A 19,982-nucleotide genomic window follows, 5' to 3' on the forward strand; every position below is an offset into this window, starting at 1 on the left:
AACAACAGTTATAATAACCACAACAATGATAAAAAAACAACAACAAGGGCAACAAAAAGGGAAAAAAAAATGGCCTCCAGGAGCAGTGGATTGTAGTGCAGGCACTGAGGCCCAGTGATAACCCTGGAGGCAAAATAAAAAAGGTATTTAATTTACTTGTTAGAGACAGAGAAATTGAGAGGGAAGGGAAAGCTAGGGAAAGAGACAGAGACACACTTAGCACTGCTCTACCACTTGAAAGCTTCCCCCCTGCAGGTGGGCACTGGAGGCTTGAACCCGGGTCCTCAGGCATGGTAACGTGTACTCAACGGATTGTGCCACTGCACGACCCCATAGTTTGCATTTTTCAAATCTTTTTTTTTTTTTTTTTAAACCAGAGCACTGCTCAACTCTGCTTTATGGTGATGCAGGGGATTGAACCTGGGAATCTCAGGCATGAGAGTCTCTTTGCATAACCATTATGGTATCCCACCCCCCCCCATAGTTTGCATTTTTATCAACCAGACAGTGTCTGGTAAATGCCTCCACTCCAGATCCTTGAACCTCTGTGCTGTCTGTCTCATGCAGGATAATCGCCACCTGCGGGGAGCTTCTGCGGCAGTGTGGGGACTTCGAGCAGCAGTTGGCCAACAGGTGAGGGAGGCTGCCATTGGGGATCCCTGTTTGGTGGGGGCAGAAGTCCAGGGGACAGCTGTGACAGCATGTGGTCAGCTCTGAAAGCCACAAGACTCCAGGACAGTCTGTCCTAAGACACAGTGTCATTACCTGTTTATTGGGCACCTTACAAAGGCAAGGCTGTGAACAGACCTGGCCAGGGCATCGTTATTTTGGTCCGACATCCTGGAAATCCCGGCTTAAATAAGGAAATAGTACACCTTGTCTGCAAATTACGAATGGGCTGGGCTCTGATGGCTTGTTTGTCAGCAATTACTGGGACTCGGAAGAAATGTCCCCCTGGAAACGGTACTAAAAGTGGTGATTAAGGGCCGGGAGATAGTTCACTGGCGAGGGCGTAGACCTCATCCTACAGGCTGCCCAGGTTTGAGCCCAGGCATCGCGTGGGAGTGGTGCGTGGCACTGGGGGGAGATTTGGCTGCTGTGTCTCCTCCAGTCTCCTTATCCGGACGAGTCTGGATTAAGCCAGATGCCTGCTGCCCTCTGGCTCCTGCAGCCTGTGCTGCCTGACTGGTGTGTGTCCAACAAGGCCCCCGGGGCCGTGTGGAAAGGTGTCGTCGCCTGCCTCCCTCTCTGCCAAGGCTTTTGTTGAGCTGTCAGAAAAGTCATGGCATATATTTATTTATTTATTTATTGGATAGAGATAGAGAGAAATTGAGGGGGGGAGGGGGAGATAAAGAGAGACAGAGATACCTGCAGCCCTGCTTCACCACTCACGAAGCTTTCCCCACTGCAGGTGGGGACCAGGGGCTTGAACCTGGGTCCTTGATCACTGTAATGTGAATGCTGAGCCAGGGGCACAGCCTGAGCTGAGCCTGGCCCCTCATGATGTATTGTTAAAAATGGTTTTTCTATGCAAACATTCTTGATGACTTTTCTGACAGTCCAACACCTGGCCTGGAAATGAAGTCCATTGCTCTGCCCCTCAGAGGGCCCCCTGCCTCCCAGCTTCCCTTCTTTGCTTCCCTTCAGCCTCTCTGTTCTCTGGGAGTGGGGCTAGGCGGTGTCTGCCTAGATAGACTCCTGGCTGTGGCAGAGTGAACAGGAAGCTGGATAGCTGGTGGGGCTGAGGGAGGGGACAGGCTGACCACAGAGCCAACAGTTAGCTGCTCCTCCTCTCTCTCTCTTTATTTGACAGGGGAAACGGAGAGGGAAGGAAGAGACAGGGAACGAGAAACAGACACCTGCTTCACGACACTTGTGAAGCTGCAGTTGTGGACTGGGGGTCCTGGAATCTGGGTCCTTGTCACCGGTAACATGTGCCCCAGCCCCCAGTTTCTCTGTTTCTTCTTGTCACACCTTATTGGGTTCTTTTGTTTCTGATCCCCAGGCCGTCTCCGGCCCCCAAAGCTTTTCTCATGGGTCTCCAGGGAAAACAACCTGGAAGCCATTTTCTTTTCTTTCTTTTTGGGATAGAGACAGAGAGAAATTCAAAAGGGAGGGAGAGGGGCCAGGCCACCGGGTACACCCGGTTAAGCTCACATAGTCTGAAGCGCAAGGACCCCTACAAGGATCCAGGTTCAAGTCCCCCACTCTCCACCTGCAGGGGGGATGCTTCACGGGCGGTGAAGCAGGTCTGCAGGTGTCTTTCTCTCACTCTCTCTAGCTCCCTTCCTCTCTCAATTTCTCTCTATCCTATGGTGTAAAAAATGGAAAAAAAAAAATGGCTGCCAGGAGCAGTAGATTTGTAGTGCAGGTACCTAGCCCCAACGATAAATGAGGCAAAAATAAATAAATGAGTAAATAAATGAATAAAGGGAAGGGAAAAGAGGGAGAGGGACAGAGAGACACCAGCAGCTCTGCTTCATTGCTTATGGACATTTCCCTTTGCAGGTGGGGGCTGGGGGCTTGAACCCAGGTCCCTACACATGGTAATGTGTGTACTCTACCAGGTGTGCCCACCCTTTGACTGCCCTTCAGAAGGTCCCCAGGCACTGAGTCTTCTGTTCCCATCAGCCTCTTGACTGAACTCTTTGGGCCCTGATTACACCTGGTCTCCCAGCTCCTAGCCTAGTGCCCGGCACCCGGTGGGCCCCTATCATAAGTGTCTATTGGCTGGCAGGGGCCTGCGGGTCTGGCGAGCTCGGAGCTGCGGGTCTGGCGACCTCTCCGCATGCCCGGCTCTCTCGGTGACCCGGGCACATTGAATGGACACCACCGGCCCTCCCAGCTGAAGAAAGGCAGATATGGCAGGAATGTGTGAAGCGGGTAAAAATGTCAGAACAAACATGGCTTCGAGCCCAAGGGCCTTGTGGCAACTCTCTCCCCAGCCTTTTCCCTCTGTTCAGACGCTGCCCTGACATCTCAGCACTGGGGTCTGCCTCCCACTGCTCCCAGTGTCACAGGACTGTGTGTGTGAAGGGGATCCAGGGGAAGTGTGTGCTTGGAGTGGGTGAGGGGCTATCCAATGATTAAACAGAGCCTGTGCCCTCAGAAAGCTCTGAGATGGGGCAGAGAGGAGACAGCGGAATGCTTATTCAAACTGACTCTCTTGCCTGAGGCTCTGAGGCCCCAGGTTCAGTTCTCACACCACCGTAAGCCAGAGCTGAGCAGTGCTCTAGGGAAACAAACAAACAAACAAACAAACAAACCACTCAGAGAGGAGTGGGGGATGGAGACGGTGTGTGTCAGTCACAGTGCTGCGTGTAAGGCCGTGTGAAGACGCCACAGGTGTGCAGGGAGGGTGTGCCCCTCTGCCTGTTTCCTCTAGTTGTTCCCTTTGCAGGAAAACTCACTGTCCACACCTCAGCTGGGACAGTGTGTCCCCAAGGCACACTGACCCATAGGGCTGGCCTGTGGAGACCTGGTCAGATGGGAGGGCCACTGTTCTGGAAATGCGTGGGGGTGTCGTAAAACCTGGGGAGCAGCCTCCCAGTGCCAGAGCCTCCCAGTGCCGCTGGCCTGAGCCTTCGAATCACAAAAATGACCCCCCTTCTTTCAAGCTTCTGGAGCTGAAGCGGCCCAGGGGCTTGTGAGCCAAGGCCTCTCTGGGGGTGCGATTGCCAGGGAGATAAGATAAGCTTTATGGGAGCTTGTGCACTGGGTGTGGGGACACGGGTGGGGGCCGTCGCTCTCCCTCCTCCAAGCCAAGCCTCCAGAAGGAGGTCGTGTCCTGAGAGAGAGGCTCCGTTGGGTGCTCCCACTCTGTTCTCATCTCTCATCAGTGCCCAGAGGACCTACAGCTTTCCTGGGCTACAAAACGCACCAGAGCCGCACCCGTTCCGGGTCTCGCCCCCTCTGTCCCCGGGACCAGACCAGACCCTTCCTGCTCTTCCCAGTGTCCTGTCCCCACACATGGGGAGGTGGCAGATGCAGGGCCCCAGATGCCATCCCCTGGCACTACGTGGGCCAGAGCTTCACTCTCTGACCTCACTCATAAAATAACTCTCTTTAAAAAAAAAAAAAAGAAGAACCGATATTTTTAAAAAGGTAATTTTGCCTTCATTAAAAGATTAAGGAGACCTTGAGAGAATCACTGCAGTTTCCAGTGGAAGGAATGGGGACACAGCAGTTGGGTGGTGGGACCCATGTGGAATTGCACCCCTGTGATTTTGTAATTTTGCACATCACTAAAAGAGGATTAAGGAAAACCATGTCTGGTTGAATTCTGGTTTCATGTGCAACACTGAGCGCACCAGAGGGTTGCCTCGGCCTTTCTCTGCCTCTCTCTCATGTAAAAGTCTACCCCTTAAGAAATAAACAACTCATTTAAAAATAATAATAAATAATAATAAGGGCAGGGGTCGGGGGTGGCATCCCCAGCTGAGTGCATGTCACCATGCACAAGGGCCTGAGTCCTCCATTACTGCAGGAATTCAGACAGTGACAAACACCTGGCCTTTCTCTAAATGTGGAAACATTTTTCATTCACAGCCTCTCCCTAGGAGACCTCTGGGAGCCCAGAAGCGGTTTACCTCAGCGGGTGGGGGGGGGGGGTGCTGGCGTGTGTTCACATGTGTGTGGGAGCCATTTACTTGGTCCCTGTCACCTACACCCACAGCCCAGATGCCCCTGGTGCCCAGCTTCACTCCTAGCAGGAAGTGACGTGTTCCTCCACTCCGGGCCCATGTGGAGTCCTGAACAGCAATGGCTGCTCCCATTCTGCCCACTGCCCAGCCCCGTGTCATCCCTTTTATACTCTTTCTGTCTCTCTCTGTTTCTCCATCTAAAACAGAAAAAGTGCACGGCCTCCCAGATAGCGGTGAGAGGACAAGGGTGATGGAGCGAGTGCTTGAGCGGAAGCAAGCCCCCTGCTGTCCGGTGGGCACCTAGGCCCACCCACTTTCAGACACTACTTCTAGAGGGGCCCCTGGATCCTCCTGCCTCCGCAGGCGCTCCTGGGACTCAGCCAGGTGCATCTGCTCTGAGAGCCTCCCGGCCATACCGCTGTCCTGAGAGACTCTCACTGTCCTTGCAGGATTCTGTCCACAGCTGGGAAGTTCCTCTCTGACTCCTACAGCCCCCGGAGCCTGGCCGGCTTGCAGGAGGGCATCCTAACGGACAAGAAGAGCTCCGCCAGGAACCCATGGCAGGAATACAATTACCTCCAGAGAGAGAACCCCTCGGAGTACGCCAGCCTCATGGAAATCCTTTACACCCTCAAGGTATGAAACCAGACTGATGCATTCTTCAAATGAGACACGTGGCCCCGTCACGTAGTTCCTGATCCCAGATCTCTGGCTCTGCAAGTGTTGTGTCCTTCTGCAGCCTCTCAGTCCTATTTGTACTGGGTTTTATTATTATTATTTTTTAACTTTATTTTGTTAATAATTTGTTCTTAGGGCCAGGTGGTAGCGCGCTGGCTTAAGAGCCCATAGTATGGGGAGTCAGGCGGTAGCGCAGCGGGTTAAGCGCACGTAGTGCGAAGCACAAGGACCGGCGTAAAGATCCAGGTTCGAGCCCCTTGCTCCCCACCTGCAGGAGAGTCACTTCACAGACAGTGAAGCAGGTCTGCAGGTATCTATCTTCCTCTCCCCCTCTCTGTCTTTCCTTCCTCTCTCCATTTCTCTCTGTCCTATCCAACAACGACAACAACAATAATAACTACAACAATAAAAAACAACAAGGGCAACAAAAGGGAAAATAAATAATTAAATATTAAAAAGTTAAAAAAAAAAAAAAGAGCTCACAGTACGAAATGCAAGGACTTGAGCAAGGATCCTGGTTCAAGCCCCCCAGATCCCCACCTGCAGAGGAGTTGCTTCACAGGCAGTGAAACAGGTCTGCAGGTGTCTGTCTTTCTCTCCCCCTCTGTCTTCCCCTCCTCTCTCCATTTCTCTCTGTCCTATCCAGGAACAACAACCAAAAAGAAAAAATAGCCACCAGGAGCAGTGGATTCATAGTGCAGGCACTGAGCCCCAGTGATCACCCTGGGGGTAAAAAAAAACAACAAAAAACTATTAATAGTTTGATCTTGTATCTGTTTACTTAGAAACAGCTGTGCTGCTGCTGACAAGAGGCAGCTTGGGGGACGTGGCTTTATGTCTGCGGCCAAGTGGTCAGGCGGATCCAGGCGGCTGTGTGTCCCCTGCCGACACAGTGCCCTTGTTCTCATAGGCAGAGAGGGGACCAGGATGTGTCCTTTTTGCTGGCGGGTGGAACCCCTGACCGAGGACCCCAGCTCATGTTTGGGAGTCATTTCTCTCCCCCCGGGGAGGTGGATGGCAGAGAGAAGCCAGAAGGAACCCCCCTCTTACCCCACACACACCCCTGCCACCCTCCCACAGCGGCACAAAGAATCGGATAAGTGGACCCTCCTCACTCTTCCTCTCATCTGCCAGAAAAGCTGCCCTGGACTTGAAGCCAGTGGTCCGGGGCCAGGAGAACCACCCGGCGAACTTCCAAGTGGGCAGCCGGCCGGCTTCCTTTCCAGAACCTTCTCCCGTCTGCCCTGGCCCGGTGTGAACCTCGCTCCTGGTGATACGCAGAGGAGACAGTGCTATCTCCATAACCCTGCGGCCCATTGTAAAGTTCTGCTGTGCCTGGAGCCCCCATACCCCCCACCTGGTGCCGTCTCTGAGGCGTCTGAGGCCCCCGCCGGGCCCTCCCAGGGTCCCTCGTGTGTCTGCGTCTTGGCTGCACTTGAGCTTGACAGGTGCCTGTGGAAACCATTCTGCAGGTTCATGCACCCGTGCCTCAGCGGTCAGGCCAGGGCGACTCCGTTTATCTGAACTGCCCATCTGATTCCTATCTGTTTGCTGTAATCGCTTCATTTGTAATAGCAAAACTGACCTTGCATTTCCCACCCAGGGATTTTCTCAGGCTCTTAGGAATTCCTGGGTACTCTCAGGGCTGTGCGTATGCTCTGGCGTCCAGCCCAGTGGGACTGACCTGACCTGACCTCGACTTGCCCCGCCCCGCCCCGCCCCACCCTGCCATGGGGGAGCAGGGCTCTGGCCCCCCACTCGTCTTTATTCCTGATGCTTCTGCTTGTTCTTCTCCTCTCCCCTCTCCCTGACAGATGAGCACAGCACTGATTTTCTCTTTTTTCTTTAATATTTTTATTTATTTGTTTATGTAGTTATTTTATTTTGGATAGAGACAAATTGAGAGGGAAGGAGAGATAGCAAGAGAGAGAGAAACACACACACACACCTGTAGCACTGCTTCACGGCTTGTAAAGCTTCCACCCTGCAGGTAGGAACTGGGGGCTTGAGCCCAGGCCTTTGTGCATTGTAGCACGGCACACTCTACTGGGCCCACCACTGCCTGGTCCCCCTCACAGGGTTAACTTTCTTTTCTTTTTCATTTTTTACTTGTTCTTTTATTTGATAGGACAGAGAAATTGAGAGGGGAGGGGAAGAATGAGAAAGAGAGACACCTGTTGCCCTGCTCCACTGCTCTTGAAATTTTCTCCCTTGAAGGTGGGGACAAGGGTTTGAACCTGGTTCCTTGTTCATAGTACATGTGTGCTGTTAACGGGGTGCATTACTGCCCAGCCCCTTCTGACACCACCACCCCCTCCCCCTTGTACCAGAGCACTGCTCAGCTCAGGCTTATGGTAGTGCTGGGGATTGAACCTGGGACCTTGGAGCCTCAGCTATCTGAGTCTGTTTGCCTAACCGTTATGCTGTCTCCCCAGCCCCACAGGTAAAATTTCTTAAACCACCTCTTCATGAGCTTTTATTAACTTTGAGGTTTCAGAATCACCAAGAAAGTGAACTAAAAGTAGATTTAAAAAAGAAATTATTATCTTTCTTTTATTAGATAGAGACAGCCAGAAATCAAGAGCCAGAAGGAGGAGATAGGGAGAGAGACAGAGAAACACTTGCAACACTTGCTGCACTATTCTTGAAACTTTTTCCCTGCAAGTGTGAACCAGGGGCTCGAACCTAGGTCCTTGAGTATTGATTATTACGTGTGCGCTCAACCAGGTGAGCCACCACCTCCCCCCTGATTTTATTTGTTTTTTAAATTATTATTAGATTCTTGTTGTTGTTGTTAATAGGGGGAGAAAGGTCTGTGCACAGCCAGGGATCAGAGATAGGACCTCGTGCTTGAGAGTTCAACACTTCATCCACTGCTCCACCTCCCAGACTGCTAAAAGTTGACGCTTGGACTCCACCATTCCATCGATCCTGGGGTGGGGTGGGCTGGGGGGGGGGGCGCAGATTCTCCAGGGGGACCCGAGTCCCACCCAGTGTAGGATCCAGTCCAGGACCTCCCTCGGTGTCCTCTTAGTGATTTTTCAAGGCAACAGACTGTCCCACCAAGACACTGCCGTGTGTGGGCTTCCGGACCCAGCGTATCTCCCGTGTCTGTCTATCCCATGCAGGAAAAAGGGCCGAGTAACCACAACCTTCTCTCTGCGTCTCGGGTGGCCCTGACGCGCCTCAACCAGCACGCCCACCAGCTGGCCTTCGATTCAGTCTTCCTGCGCATCAAGCAGCAGCTGCTCCTCGTCACCAAGATGGACGTGAGTATCCCAAGGGCCGTCACCACCCCCAGGCTCCCTTCCCTGGGTCCTGCCTCCTCTTCCTCAAACACCCTCCCCCACCCAAAGCTAGAGGAGCTGCTCCGGTCCGCTCAGCTCACTGCACAGCAAGAATGCCTTATCTTAATTGCCGCTGTGGCGACGCTTTCTCCCCGCCCCGATTCTTGGAATCATTACTACTGCTTAATGAACTCGCCCCACTGGCAGCCGCAAAGCCGTGGCCACCCGGGGAGAAGGACACTCATAGACTGTGGCAAGTGACAGGAGCCGCCGGTCCTGTGGGCTGCAACTGCCATGAGTGTTCCCGGAGTGTCCCAGAATGACACTCTGGACAGGGTGGCCTCCTGGATCCCAGCTGGCGCTTCCTCGGGGCGAGGGTGGGGTGTCTGTCAGCGGCACCTTCTGCTGGGGCTGTCCCCAGTCCCTGTCACTTTCTCTGCTTCACACCCTCCTATCCTTTACGGCCCTCATCCTGATTCCTTCTCAAGGTTGCCCGTGAGTCATCCTTTCTCACCTGGCTCTGTGTCCCCTGGCCTGGCTGCTGTCACTTGCCTTTCCCTTTCCCGTTCCTGGGACAGTCCCCTTGTTCAACTTCCCCAGAGACTTCCGAGTCTCTCTAGCTTTGGCTTTTTTTATTTTATTTTAATTTTTTAAAAAAAATTATTTATTGGGGAATTAATGTTTTACATTTGACAGTAAATACAATAGTTTGTACATGCATCACATTCCCAGTTTTCCATATGACAATGCAACCCCCACTAGGTCCTCTGTCATCCTTCTTGGACCTGTATTCTCCCCCCACCCACCCAGCCCAGAGTCTTTTACTTTGGTGCGATACACCAACGCCAGGTCAGGTTCTACTTGTGTTTTCTCTTCTGATCTTGTTTTTTTCTGTTTTCTTTCTTTCCTTCCTTTTTAAAAAATTTCTTTATTGGGGAATTAATGTTTTACATTTGACAGTAAATACAGTAGTTTATACATGCATAACATTTCCCAGTTTTCCATATAACCATACAATCCCCACTAGGTCCTCTGTCATCTGTTTTGGACCTGTATTCTCCCCCCTACCCACCCCAGATGGGTTTGGTTCAATATAAGCTTTGGCCTCTTTTTTTTTTTTTTTTTGGTGGTGGGGGTGGGGGGGTGGGGGGTGGGGGACAGGGTGTAATCTTTTGAGAAAGAGCCAGTTATGAACCTTTCATAAAGAAGCAGGAACCTGTTTGGCCTAATTATATGGTGTTGGCTTTCCACCACCCTCTGGAAAGTGCTTCGCTGGGATCGGCCACCCACTCAGTCCCTGTGTGACCTTGGGCTCTCCTTGGGCTCAGAGCCTCCCTGTAGAGAATGACGTCACTGAACCACGTGATCTGGAAGTTCTGTCCACCCCTGGCACCCTGTGGTTTTTATTCTTTATGATTTTTCTTTTTTAAAAAAAATATTCATTTATTCCTTCTTGTTGCCTTTGTTTTATTGTTGTAGTTATTATGGTTGTTGTTGATGTCATCATTGTTGGATAGGACAGAGAAATGGAGAGAGAGGAGGGGAAGACAGAGAGGAGGAGAGAAAGACAGACACCTGCAGACCTGCTTCACCACTTGTGAAGTGACTCCCCTGCAGGTGGGGGAGCTGGGGGCTCGAACTGGGATCCTTACACCCGTCCTTGCACTTTGCGGCATGTGCGCTTAACCTGCTGCGCTACCGCCCGACTCCCTCTTTATGATTTTTCTATGCCCAAGGCCAGAAGATCTACTTCAACCTGATTTTGCATTTCTTGTGTGTGTGCGTGAGTGTGTGTCTGTGCGCACATGTGTGTGTGTGTGTGGGAGATAGGGGCTGGAGTAAGCACTGCTGTCACCACTGGAGGAGGGGACATTGATGGCTGACAGGCCTGGGCACCACGCTGTGCCGGCTGATAGGGCTACACTCTGAGGCTGTCGCTTTCTCTGTGAGTCTCACCTACGTCTTTAAAATCAGGACATGCAGTTCTCACCACACGACACGTGTGAGTCAGGAGAGGTCTGTGTCTGAGCGAGCTGAGCACTGCAACGGCCACAGAGCTGAGGCCTAGTGAGCAGCAGACGTCTTCCTCTGTGTGGTTCTCAGTTAAAAAAAAAAAAAAAGGAAAGGAAGGAAGGAACAGAAAGAGAGACTGACTGACCAACCAACCAAGAGCCCTGCTCAGCTCTGGCTGATGGTGGTGCTGCCCAGGCTGTTTCCAGTCTTCTAAGGTTCTGACATAGAGAGCCAAAGGAAAAGAGAGGGCGAGCTAGGGAGCAAACTCAGAGCCTCAGGCCTATAAGGCCTGGGCTCATCCCATTGACCCATCTTCCCAGACACACACACCACACACACACACACACACACACACACACACACTGATTGTCAAACACACAGAACATAGGCCTGGAAAGTGTGAGGTCCTGAGTTTGAGCCCCAGCATTGCATGTGCCAGAGTGATGCTCTGGCTCTCTCTCTCTCTCTCTCTCTCTCTCTCCCCCCCCTCTCTCTTTCTCTCCTCTCTCTCTCTCTCTCTCTCTCTCTCTCTCTCTTTCTGTGTCTTTCTCTTTCTGCCCTACTTCTCTCTCCTTCTTAGTAATAAATCAGTAAGTGTAGGGAGGGTGAAGTCAATGTTCCTATGAAGAAAGAGAGACTTAGAATATAAGCAGAATAAACTTTATTTAAATTCACCTGGGTGGGGGGAAAAAAAAAAGGTAGGGTAAATGAAACCAAAGGACGAAATGATAGGACTTGAGAGGACAGTCTTCACTGCAAAAGACGGGACTTCCCAGAAGGCCTCTTGAAACATAACAAAGACTATCAGAACCACTAAGAAAAAAGACTGGACCCCTCGCTCTAGTTAATCACACTTCAGTTTTGGATGGCGATGCTGAAAGATGAGGAAGGAGGCCACCTTCCTTCCATACAGCCCTCACCCCCCCCGCCCCTCCCCTCCAGATAGGCAGCTTTGAATATTTACTGATATTTTATTCTTTCTATTTATTTATTTTGGAGAGAGATAGGGAGAAACTGAGAGAGGAGGGGAAGCAGAGAAGGCCTGAGAGAGAGAGAGAGAGAGACCTACAGCAGTGCTTCACCACTCATGAAGTTTCTCCCGCTGCAGGGGAAGACCTGAAGCTTGAACCTGGGTCCTTGTACATGGCAACATTTGTGCTGAACCCGTGGCACCCCTTCTTGGACTCTGTAGCTGTCCTTTGTCCACATTTAAGTTTTGGCTTTCTCTCCTGAAAACTAGCTGCTTGTAGTTAACTTGGTCTTGCTGGTGCTCCCAGCTGCCCTGGGCCCTCCTGCATTCCTGAGCTCCATGCCCACAGGGTTCTGGAATCTCACACCACCTCCCTTGGGCCTCCCCGCTGCTGGGAACAGGCACCGGGAGGTTAGGAGGGGCTCTCCCCCTGACCAGCTCAAAAGTACACAATACAAAGGCAAATACTCCGGCCTTAAGGATTTGAAAACTAAACCCCCGGCCACTAAATGTTTGCCTTGAGTGTTTGCTGGTAAATCGCCCTTTTACATTACAAGACTATAAACCAACACTCACTGCCTGGTTCAAAACAGATTATCGAGGTTTACCCATCTGACCTGGTGACAGATGAGAGATAAAGCCCATTGGCGGGGCGCGTTAAAGAAACGAGGAACAAAGGAAATGGAAGCTGCCCCACTTCCCTGTTGCCCTCTTCAGGCCCGGCTTGTCTGCCTGCTCCTGCCACCCCGCCCAACCTCCACCGGCTCACATTTGTTCCAGAAGTTTCCACACCAGCCCCCCTTCCCCTCTGCCCTCCGCTTGACCACTTTCTGACCCCCTCCAGGCTCCCAGCCCTTGTCCCTTGCATGCACTCTGGTCTGTCCCCAAGATTCAGCCCTGGCTGCTGCCTGTCCCCAGACTCAGGAGCTGCTGCCTGTCCCCCACTGTCACCTCCTTGGTTCTCTCTGTGACCCTCCACCAAGTCTTGTTCCTTCTGTCAGTGCACCTCCCTCACATTCCCGTGGCCCAGCTTCTCTGTCTCTCCACCGTCTCCTGACTCCTCAGCTGCACCCCCCACCCCAGTGCATCTCAGGTCGCTGTGCTGATCCTCAAGCACTGTTCTCTCATTTTTAAAATTATTATCAAGGGGGTCGGGCGGTGGCGCAGTGGGTTAAGTGCATGTGGCTCAAAGCGCAGGGACCGGCGTAAGGATCCCGGTTCGAGCCCCCGGCTCCCCACCTGCAGGGGGGTCGCTTCACAGGTGGTGAAGCAGGTCTGCAGGTCTCTATCTTTCACCCTCTCTGTCTTCCCCTCCTTGCTCAATTTCTCTCTGTCTCTATCCAATATAATGGAAAAAATGGCCGCCAGGAGCTATGGATTCGTAGTGAGAGCACCAAGCACCAGCGATAACCCTGGAGAAAAACAACAACAACGACAACAACAACAAACAAACAAAAACAACCAGAAGCCCTACAAATAATCGCAGTCCTATAATCTCCCTTAAAAGAAAATTAAATGCAGTTCCTGGGCAGGGGTGACAGAAAACGGGGGCACTTTCCCACGCCTGTTGGCTGCCACCACCCTGACCCCTTCCTTCCTTCCCTTCGCCCCCAGAGCTGGAACACAGCCGGCATCGGAGAAACGCTCACGGACGACCTGCCCACCTTCAGCCTCACGCCTCTCGAGTACATCAGCAATGTGAGTGAGCCCTGCTCTGCCCCACCCCCCGCCTCCCTGCTGCCCCATGCCTGTGGGTTCTGGCCCTTCTGGACAAGAGTCAGGACCCCACCGGCTCAGAAAACCGCCGTGCACAGACCTCTAAATTGGGACTCAGTAACTTTTTTTTTTGAAATGTATTTATTATTGTATAGAGACAGAGAAATGGAGAGGAAAGGAGGAGATAGAGAGGGAAAGAGACAGAGAGACACCTGCAGCCCTGCTTCATCACTTGTGAAGTTTCCCCCATGCAGGTGGGGACCCAAGACTTGAACCTGGGTCCTTGCACAATGTAATGTGTGCACTTAACCAAGTGCACCACCACAGGGCCCTGGAACTTTTTTTTAAATTTATTTGTAAAATGGAAATATTGACAAGACCATAGGGTAAGAGGGGTACAACTCCACACAATTCCCACCACCAGAACTCTGTATCCCATCCCCCTCCCTTGAAAGCTTTCCTATTCTTTATCCCTCGGGGAGTATGGACCCAGGATCACTGTGGGGTGCAGAAGGTGGAAGGTCTGGCTTCTGTAATTGTTTCCCTGCTGAACATGGGCGTTGGCAGGTTGATCCATACTCCCAGCCTGTCTCTCTCTTTCCCTAGTGGGGCTCTGGGGAAGCGGGGCTCCAGGACACATTGGTGAGGTCGTCTGCCCTTGGAAGTCAGGTTGGCATCATGGTAGCATCTGGAACCTGGTGGCTGAAAAAGCATTAAGATTTAAAGCAGAACAAATTGTTTAATACTCAGGGACTTAAAGGCAAGAATATAGCAGATGAGATATGGGTCTCCACTTAGGAAAAAACTAGCAGGTCTATTTTAGATGTATTCCAAGGGGGCCATGACTTTACTAGCTTTTGCCCGAGCCTGACAGCAAACATGCAGGTGGACCCAAGGTATTGTCTGGGGGGATGGTGTCACAGTTAGAAATAGGACTAGAAAGCTGGATCAGGGCAGAGAGTAGCTCCTAAATATGGGGAAAGTATATAAATATTGTTAACTAAACCCCACCGATTTTGTCTGGGGCCCATGTTTGTTGCAGGAGCCTGTGTAACCTCTGCATCCTTTAGGTCTGAGCTCTCAGCTACTTTTTAATGAGCACATACTATGTGCCAGCACCCTGTGCTGAATTCTCTCTTATCTGGTTCACAGTAGGAAATAAATGGTCGCACAGGATATATATATATCCATCTCTCTGGGATGATGTATTATATATTATTAACATATGTATTAATCTTAATTATATATATATATATATGGAACAGAATAAAGACTGTGGGGAACAGGGCAACAGGAGTCCCACCTTCCACTCTCTGTCTCTCCTAACACTCTGGTGCATTAAGAAATACCACAGAGGTGTAACCACCCGCTTCAAGTCCCTCACTCTGTGGGAGATGCCTGGGCTGTTCTAGAGGGATTTTGAGGCAGACGTTTTCCTTCCTTCCTTCCTTCCTTCCTTCCTTTCTTTCTTTCTTTCTTCCTTCCTTCTAAGACTTTCTATATAATTTTTATATTTTATTTTTTAGAGAGATGCAGACACACACACACACACACACACACAGAGAGAGAGAGAGAGAGAGAAACACCAGAGCACTGCCCAGCTCTGCTTTATGGTGGTGCAGGGGATTGAACCTGGGACTTTAGAGCCTCAGGCATGAGAGTCTGTTTGCATAACCATTATGCTATCCACCCCAGCCCCCAGACATTTTCCTTTCTTAGACTCTCACTCTCAAGCCTGTCTCCATGTAAAAGGTGACCTTGCTTTTAAACTAGCTACAGAGAGGACCGTCCTGCTGTGGCATTTGATAGCCGGAGGATGCCCCCACTTGCAAATAACAACAAGGGTGGCAACCATTGTGCCCATCTTGGCCAACAGACCCAAGGTGACATCTGTGTCCCTTCTCTTCTCCAGGGCTTGGCCCACCTCCTGCACTACTGAGATGGGCTGGTCTGAGCAGCCGGTGGGAATGGAGATGGATACGGGCTGGGGGGTGGGGTGAGGTTTCTGGGCGGGACAGGAGAGAGGTGATCGAATGACTTCTGTTCATGTGTCGTGTCTAAAGGATCTTTGAAAGTGTATTTTCCTTGTTTTTATTTTATTGGCTAGAGACAGAGAAACCAAGAAGGAATGGGGAGGTAGAGAGGGAGAGGGAGAGAGAGAGAGAGAGAGACACCTATAGCCCTGCTTCACCGCTCGAGAAGTTTCCCACCTGGAGGTGAGGAGCAGGGGCTTGAACCCAGGTCTTGGGGTTAACATATGTGCTCAACCAGGTGCGCCACCGCCTGGCCCCTGAGGAACTTGTAAAGATTTATTTTATTTGTTGAGGTCCTCCACTCCTCTCCTGTCCTCCCCTCCCCTCCCCTCCCCTCCCCTCCCCTCCCCTCTCCTCTCCTCTCCTCCCATCTGTCCCTCTCCTCTCCTCTCCCCCCATCTGTCCCTCTCCCCGTATCCCCCCCCCACACACAGCTGTTTCCCTCCTCAGAGCTGTATTGCCTCTGAGTTGGAGAGATGATCCCTGGAGCCTGGTGGCCTGGCCTCAGGGAAGGAAGGCTTAGAGGACGGACACCGGGAGCAGGGCCAGTGACAGGAGCTGTGACACCAGGCACTGCCTACAGTTCTGTTCTGACAGCTCCAGAAACTGTTGGCAGTGGCCATGTTGCCCAGACACTTGGGGGTCCCGGAGCTGGGGGTGGTGTGGGAGCAGGAAGCCCCCTCCTCACCCCGTGCTAACCCCCTGGGGACCCGACCTGCACGTGCTGTGTAAACGTGATCTTTGTACCCTCTGAGTTAAGCATGACCTCCTCCTCCTTCCAGAGGTGATAGAAACTTTAAGCAAGAACAAGTCTGAGACGTTTTTACAATATGTGTATGTGTCCATATAGATAGTTGTTGTAGCCTGGAAAAACAAATTCCGCCTTATTTTCCCATTTTTCATTTGTCACAAGATTATAAGACGACAGTGTAGCATTCCACACCACACCACACCCACACCCATGCTCTGTGTCCCCACCCTCCCATCTCCCAGAGATAACCATCAGAGTTCTCACAAGTCTTAGAAACAGTTTGTTTGGGAGTCGGGCGGTAGCGCAGCGGATTAAGCGCACGTGGCGCAAAGCGCAAGGACCGGCACAAGGATCCTGGTTCGAGCCCCCGGCTCCCTACCTGCAGGGGAGTCAACAAGGGCAACAAAAAGGAAAATAAATATTTAAAAAAAAAAAAGAAGAACAGTTTGCTTGCTTCTGTTTTTTTTTTTATAAGTTCTCTAGATTCCTTGGATGGAGTGAAACCTTCCCATCTTCACCCATTCCACTGAGCATAATCACTTCCAGTTCCGTCCACAGCCTTATTTTGAAACAGACTGTGTACACACTCCAAACACAAAGCCCTGAGAATCGTCGTAGAAACAGGTGTAAATATCTCCAGGGTGACAGTAATGTGTGTCTGAATAACACATGAAAAACAGTGTCTTTTTTTTTGCCTCCAGGGTTAGCACTAGGGCTGAGAGCCAGCACTATGAATCCACTGCTCCTGCTGGCCATTTTTTTTCCTTTTACTGAATAGAACAGAGCGAAACTGAAAAGGGGAGACGGAGATAGCAAGGAAGAGAGAAAGAGAGACACCTGCAGAGCCACCGCTCGTGAAGCATCCTCCCTGCAGGTGGGAAACCAGGGGTTTGTACCTGGATCTTACCAGAGCACTGCTCAGCTCTGGCTTCTGGTGGTGCTGGGTCTTAAACTTGGGACCTTTGGTGCCTCAGGCATGAAGATATTTTTGCAGAACCACTATGCTATCTCCCTAACCCCACTGTCATTTTTTCTTATTTTAAATCGATGTTATTTTATATGTATTAGAGAAAGTTTCACATGAGACAGACACAGAGTGATAAGGGAAGCCAGAACACCACTCCGGTCCACACAGTGTTGGGAATCGAACCCAGAGCCTCAGGTCCGCATGCCCAGCACCCTACTACATGAGTCATCCCCCTTGCCATGCAGCACGGATTCCGAGGAACTCCTCTCCAGTGTGTCTCGAAATCCTTCTTTAGTGACTAATTCCCCACCACCTGTGACCGGGTTGATCTCTGTTTACTAGAGTTGGTATGAAAACAGTACAGAAGCAGGGAAATAAAATCCATTTCCTTCCTTCTGCCCACCTTACCTAGAGGAGCGAGAAGGCAGGATTTGAATCAGCGTCTCACTGGGATTCCGTTTGTGAACAGTGAAAACAACTTTTTTTTTTGCCTTCAGGGTTATCGCTGGGGCTTGGTGCCCGAACTGTGAATCCACTGTTCCTGGCGGCCATCTTTTTTGGAGATGGGGAGATAGAGGAGGGAGAAAGAGAGCTACCTGCAGACCTGTTTCACTGCTTGTGAAGTGGAACCCCTGCACGTGGGGAGGGAGGGCTTGAACCAAGATCCTAGTGCAGGTCCTTGCGCTGTTCACGAAAGTCCCCCCCTGCAGGTAGGGAGTGCGTGCCTGAACCCAGGCTCTTGCACCTGGTAACACGTGTGCTCAACCAGGTGCACCACTGCCCGACTCCAGACTGACTGACTTACTAGTGGGAAAGACGAGGGAGAGAGAGAGAGAGAACCAGAGCATCACTCTGGCACGTGCGATGCCAGGGCTGGAACTAAGGACCTCATACCCAAGAGAGAGTCCAGTGCTTTAACCACTACTGCACCACCTCCGGGGCTGCCCACTGATTCTTTTGAAGGCGTTGCCAGAACCGACGTCCTCCCACATGAGAAAGGTCAGGCCTGAGGCTGCATGCCCCCCACCCCCTACTAGCCATACGCAGACGCATTCACTTGTCCTCTCCTCTCACAGATTGGCCAGTATATCATGTCCCTCCCCCTGAATCTCGAGCCCTTTGTGACCCAGGAAGACTCTGCCTTGGAGCTGGCGCTGCATGCCGGGAAGCTGCCTTTTCCCCCCGAGCAAGGTGAGAGGGGCCACGGGGACGGGGCTCGGGGCACCACGGTCACTGGGCGGCACTTTGGAGTCTAGATTCTGGTTCATTCCTCTCATGATCTCACTTGTGTGTTTGTCAGCACACGCAATGCCAGGGATCAAACCTGGGGCCTCATGCATGCCAAGCCCATCCTCTGCTGCCAAGCTATCTCCCTGCCCTTTGTGCCCGGTTATCTCTCCCTCCCCGCCCTCCAAGGCTGTACGATCAGAGGCTGCTTCTCTTCCTCCGAATATATTATATATATTACCTTCATTCTTGGCAATACTTCTCCCCTCTCTCAGTGTTGCTCTCATGTCTCCCTTTCTGTCTCTCCATGTTCCCTTCTTTTTTTTTTTTTTTTATTTGTCAATGAAAAAGAGAAGAAGAGAGAACCAGAGCATCACTCTGACACATGCCATATCAGGGTTCAGACCGAGGTCCTCATGCTTGAGGGTCCAGCCCATAATCTACTCCGCCACTGCCTGGGCCATAATTCCCTTTTATTTTATTTTTCTCTGTTTTTATTTGATAAGACAAAGAGAACTTGAGACAGGAAGGGGAAATAGAGGAGACAGAGAGACACTTGCAGACCTGCTTGAACACTCATGAAGCTTCCCCCCCCCCCACAAGTGGAAGTGGGAGGTTAGAGCCATGTTTTACTGTTTTTTTTATTTTTAGTATTTTAATTTTTTTATTGTTGTAGGTATTATTGTTGTTGTTATTGATGTCATCGTTGGTGGATAGGGCAGAGAGAAATGGAGAGGAGGGGAAGACAGAGTCGGGGAGAGAAAGACAGACACCTGTAGACCTGCTTCACCGCCTGTGAAGCGACTCCCCTGCAGGTGGGGAGCTGGGGGCTCGAACCGGGATCCTTACGCCGGTCCTTGCGCTTTGCGCCACGTGCGCTTAACTCGCTGCGTTACCGCCCGACTCCACGTTTTACTTTTTTTTTTTTAATTCTTTATTGAGGACATTTTACTTTTTAATTAAAAGAAAAAAGGATTTTTCTGCTTTCCCACCAATTCTTTAATTAAAAAAAAGGATGAATTATGATGAGAAAGAGAGAGAGAGAGCGCGCAGAACATTGCTCAGCTTTGGCATAAGGCGGTGCCAGGAATTGAACTTGTGGTTTTTCTGAGGCCTCAGGCCTAGAAGCTTTGTGCTCTGATGAGCTGAGCTCCAGCCCTGGCTTCTCCTCTTCTCTCCGTCTCTGCTGCCATTGTCCCCTTGCCCTGGGGGTGAGGGGGTGGGCAGGCCCCTCTCTTGCCTGCATGGCTGCCCGTCTCTTCACCCAGCACTGCCTGACTGACTCTCCTGCCCCTGCTTACTCCAGTCTTGCGGGGAACCTACAGCACCCCCTCCCCCTGTTGCATACTGAGTGGGGTGCCCCTGTGCCCTATCCCCTTGCCCCCAACACTGTTCACTATTTTCGACGTATAAGGCCTCGCCCTGCCCCATGGCCATGTACAGACAGTGTGTGTGCCCATCAGCGGTCATGGCGCTGTCCCGGGAGGCGAGTGACTCGTCCCGACCACTTGGACGTTCCAGCAACCGTTCCAGCTTCCCCACCGTCTCCCTTCCAAAGTGGGGCTCCCTTCTCGCCTCCCCTGTTCCTCACCAAGAACCAAGCTCCCTGGTCTGCGCACGTGTCACAGGCCAGCCACCCCACCCCCACAGAACACTCCCACGGGGGGGGGGGTGCGCCCTGTGCAGGCCCTGTGACC

The 19,982-nt window shown here is 51.6% G+C and overlaps 1 protein-coding gene across 1 annotated transcript in view; it reads left to right on the forward strand.

Moving 5' to 3' along the window:
- COG7 (component of oligomeric golgi complex 7) overlaps positions 1–19,982 on the forward strand; it is a 57,587-nt gene that overhangs the window by 35,586 nt on the left and 2,019 nt on the right. The window contains exons 10-14 of the mRNA XM_060174104.1: positions 568–633; positions 5,093–5,279; positions 8,450–8,590; positions 13,206–13,289; positions 18,135–18,249. Of these exons, the coding sequence (XP_060030087.1) occupies positions 568–633; positions 5,093–5,279; positions 8,450–8,590; positions 13,206–13,289; positions 18,135–18,249 (593 nt within the window). The remainder of the gene's footprint in view (positions 1–567; positions 634–5,092; positions 5,280–8,449; positions 8,591–13,205; positions 13,290–18,134; positions 18,250–19,982) is intronic.

Source organism: Erinaceus europaeus, chromosome 15 (assembly GCF_950295315.1).
Source record: "Erinaceus europaeus chromosome 15, mEriEur2.1, whole genome shotgun sequence".
In the NCBI taxonomy this organism is placed as follows: Eukaryota; Metazoa; Chordata; class Mammalia; order Eulipotyphla; family Erinaceidae; genus Erinaceus; species Erinaceus europaeus.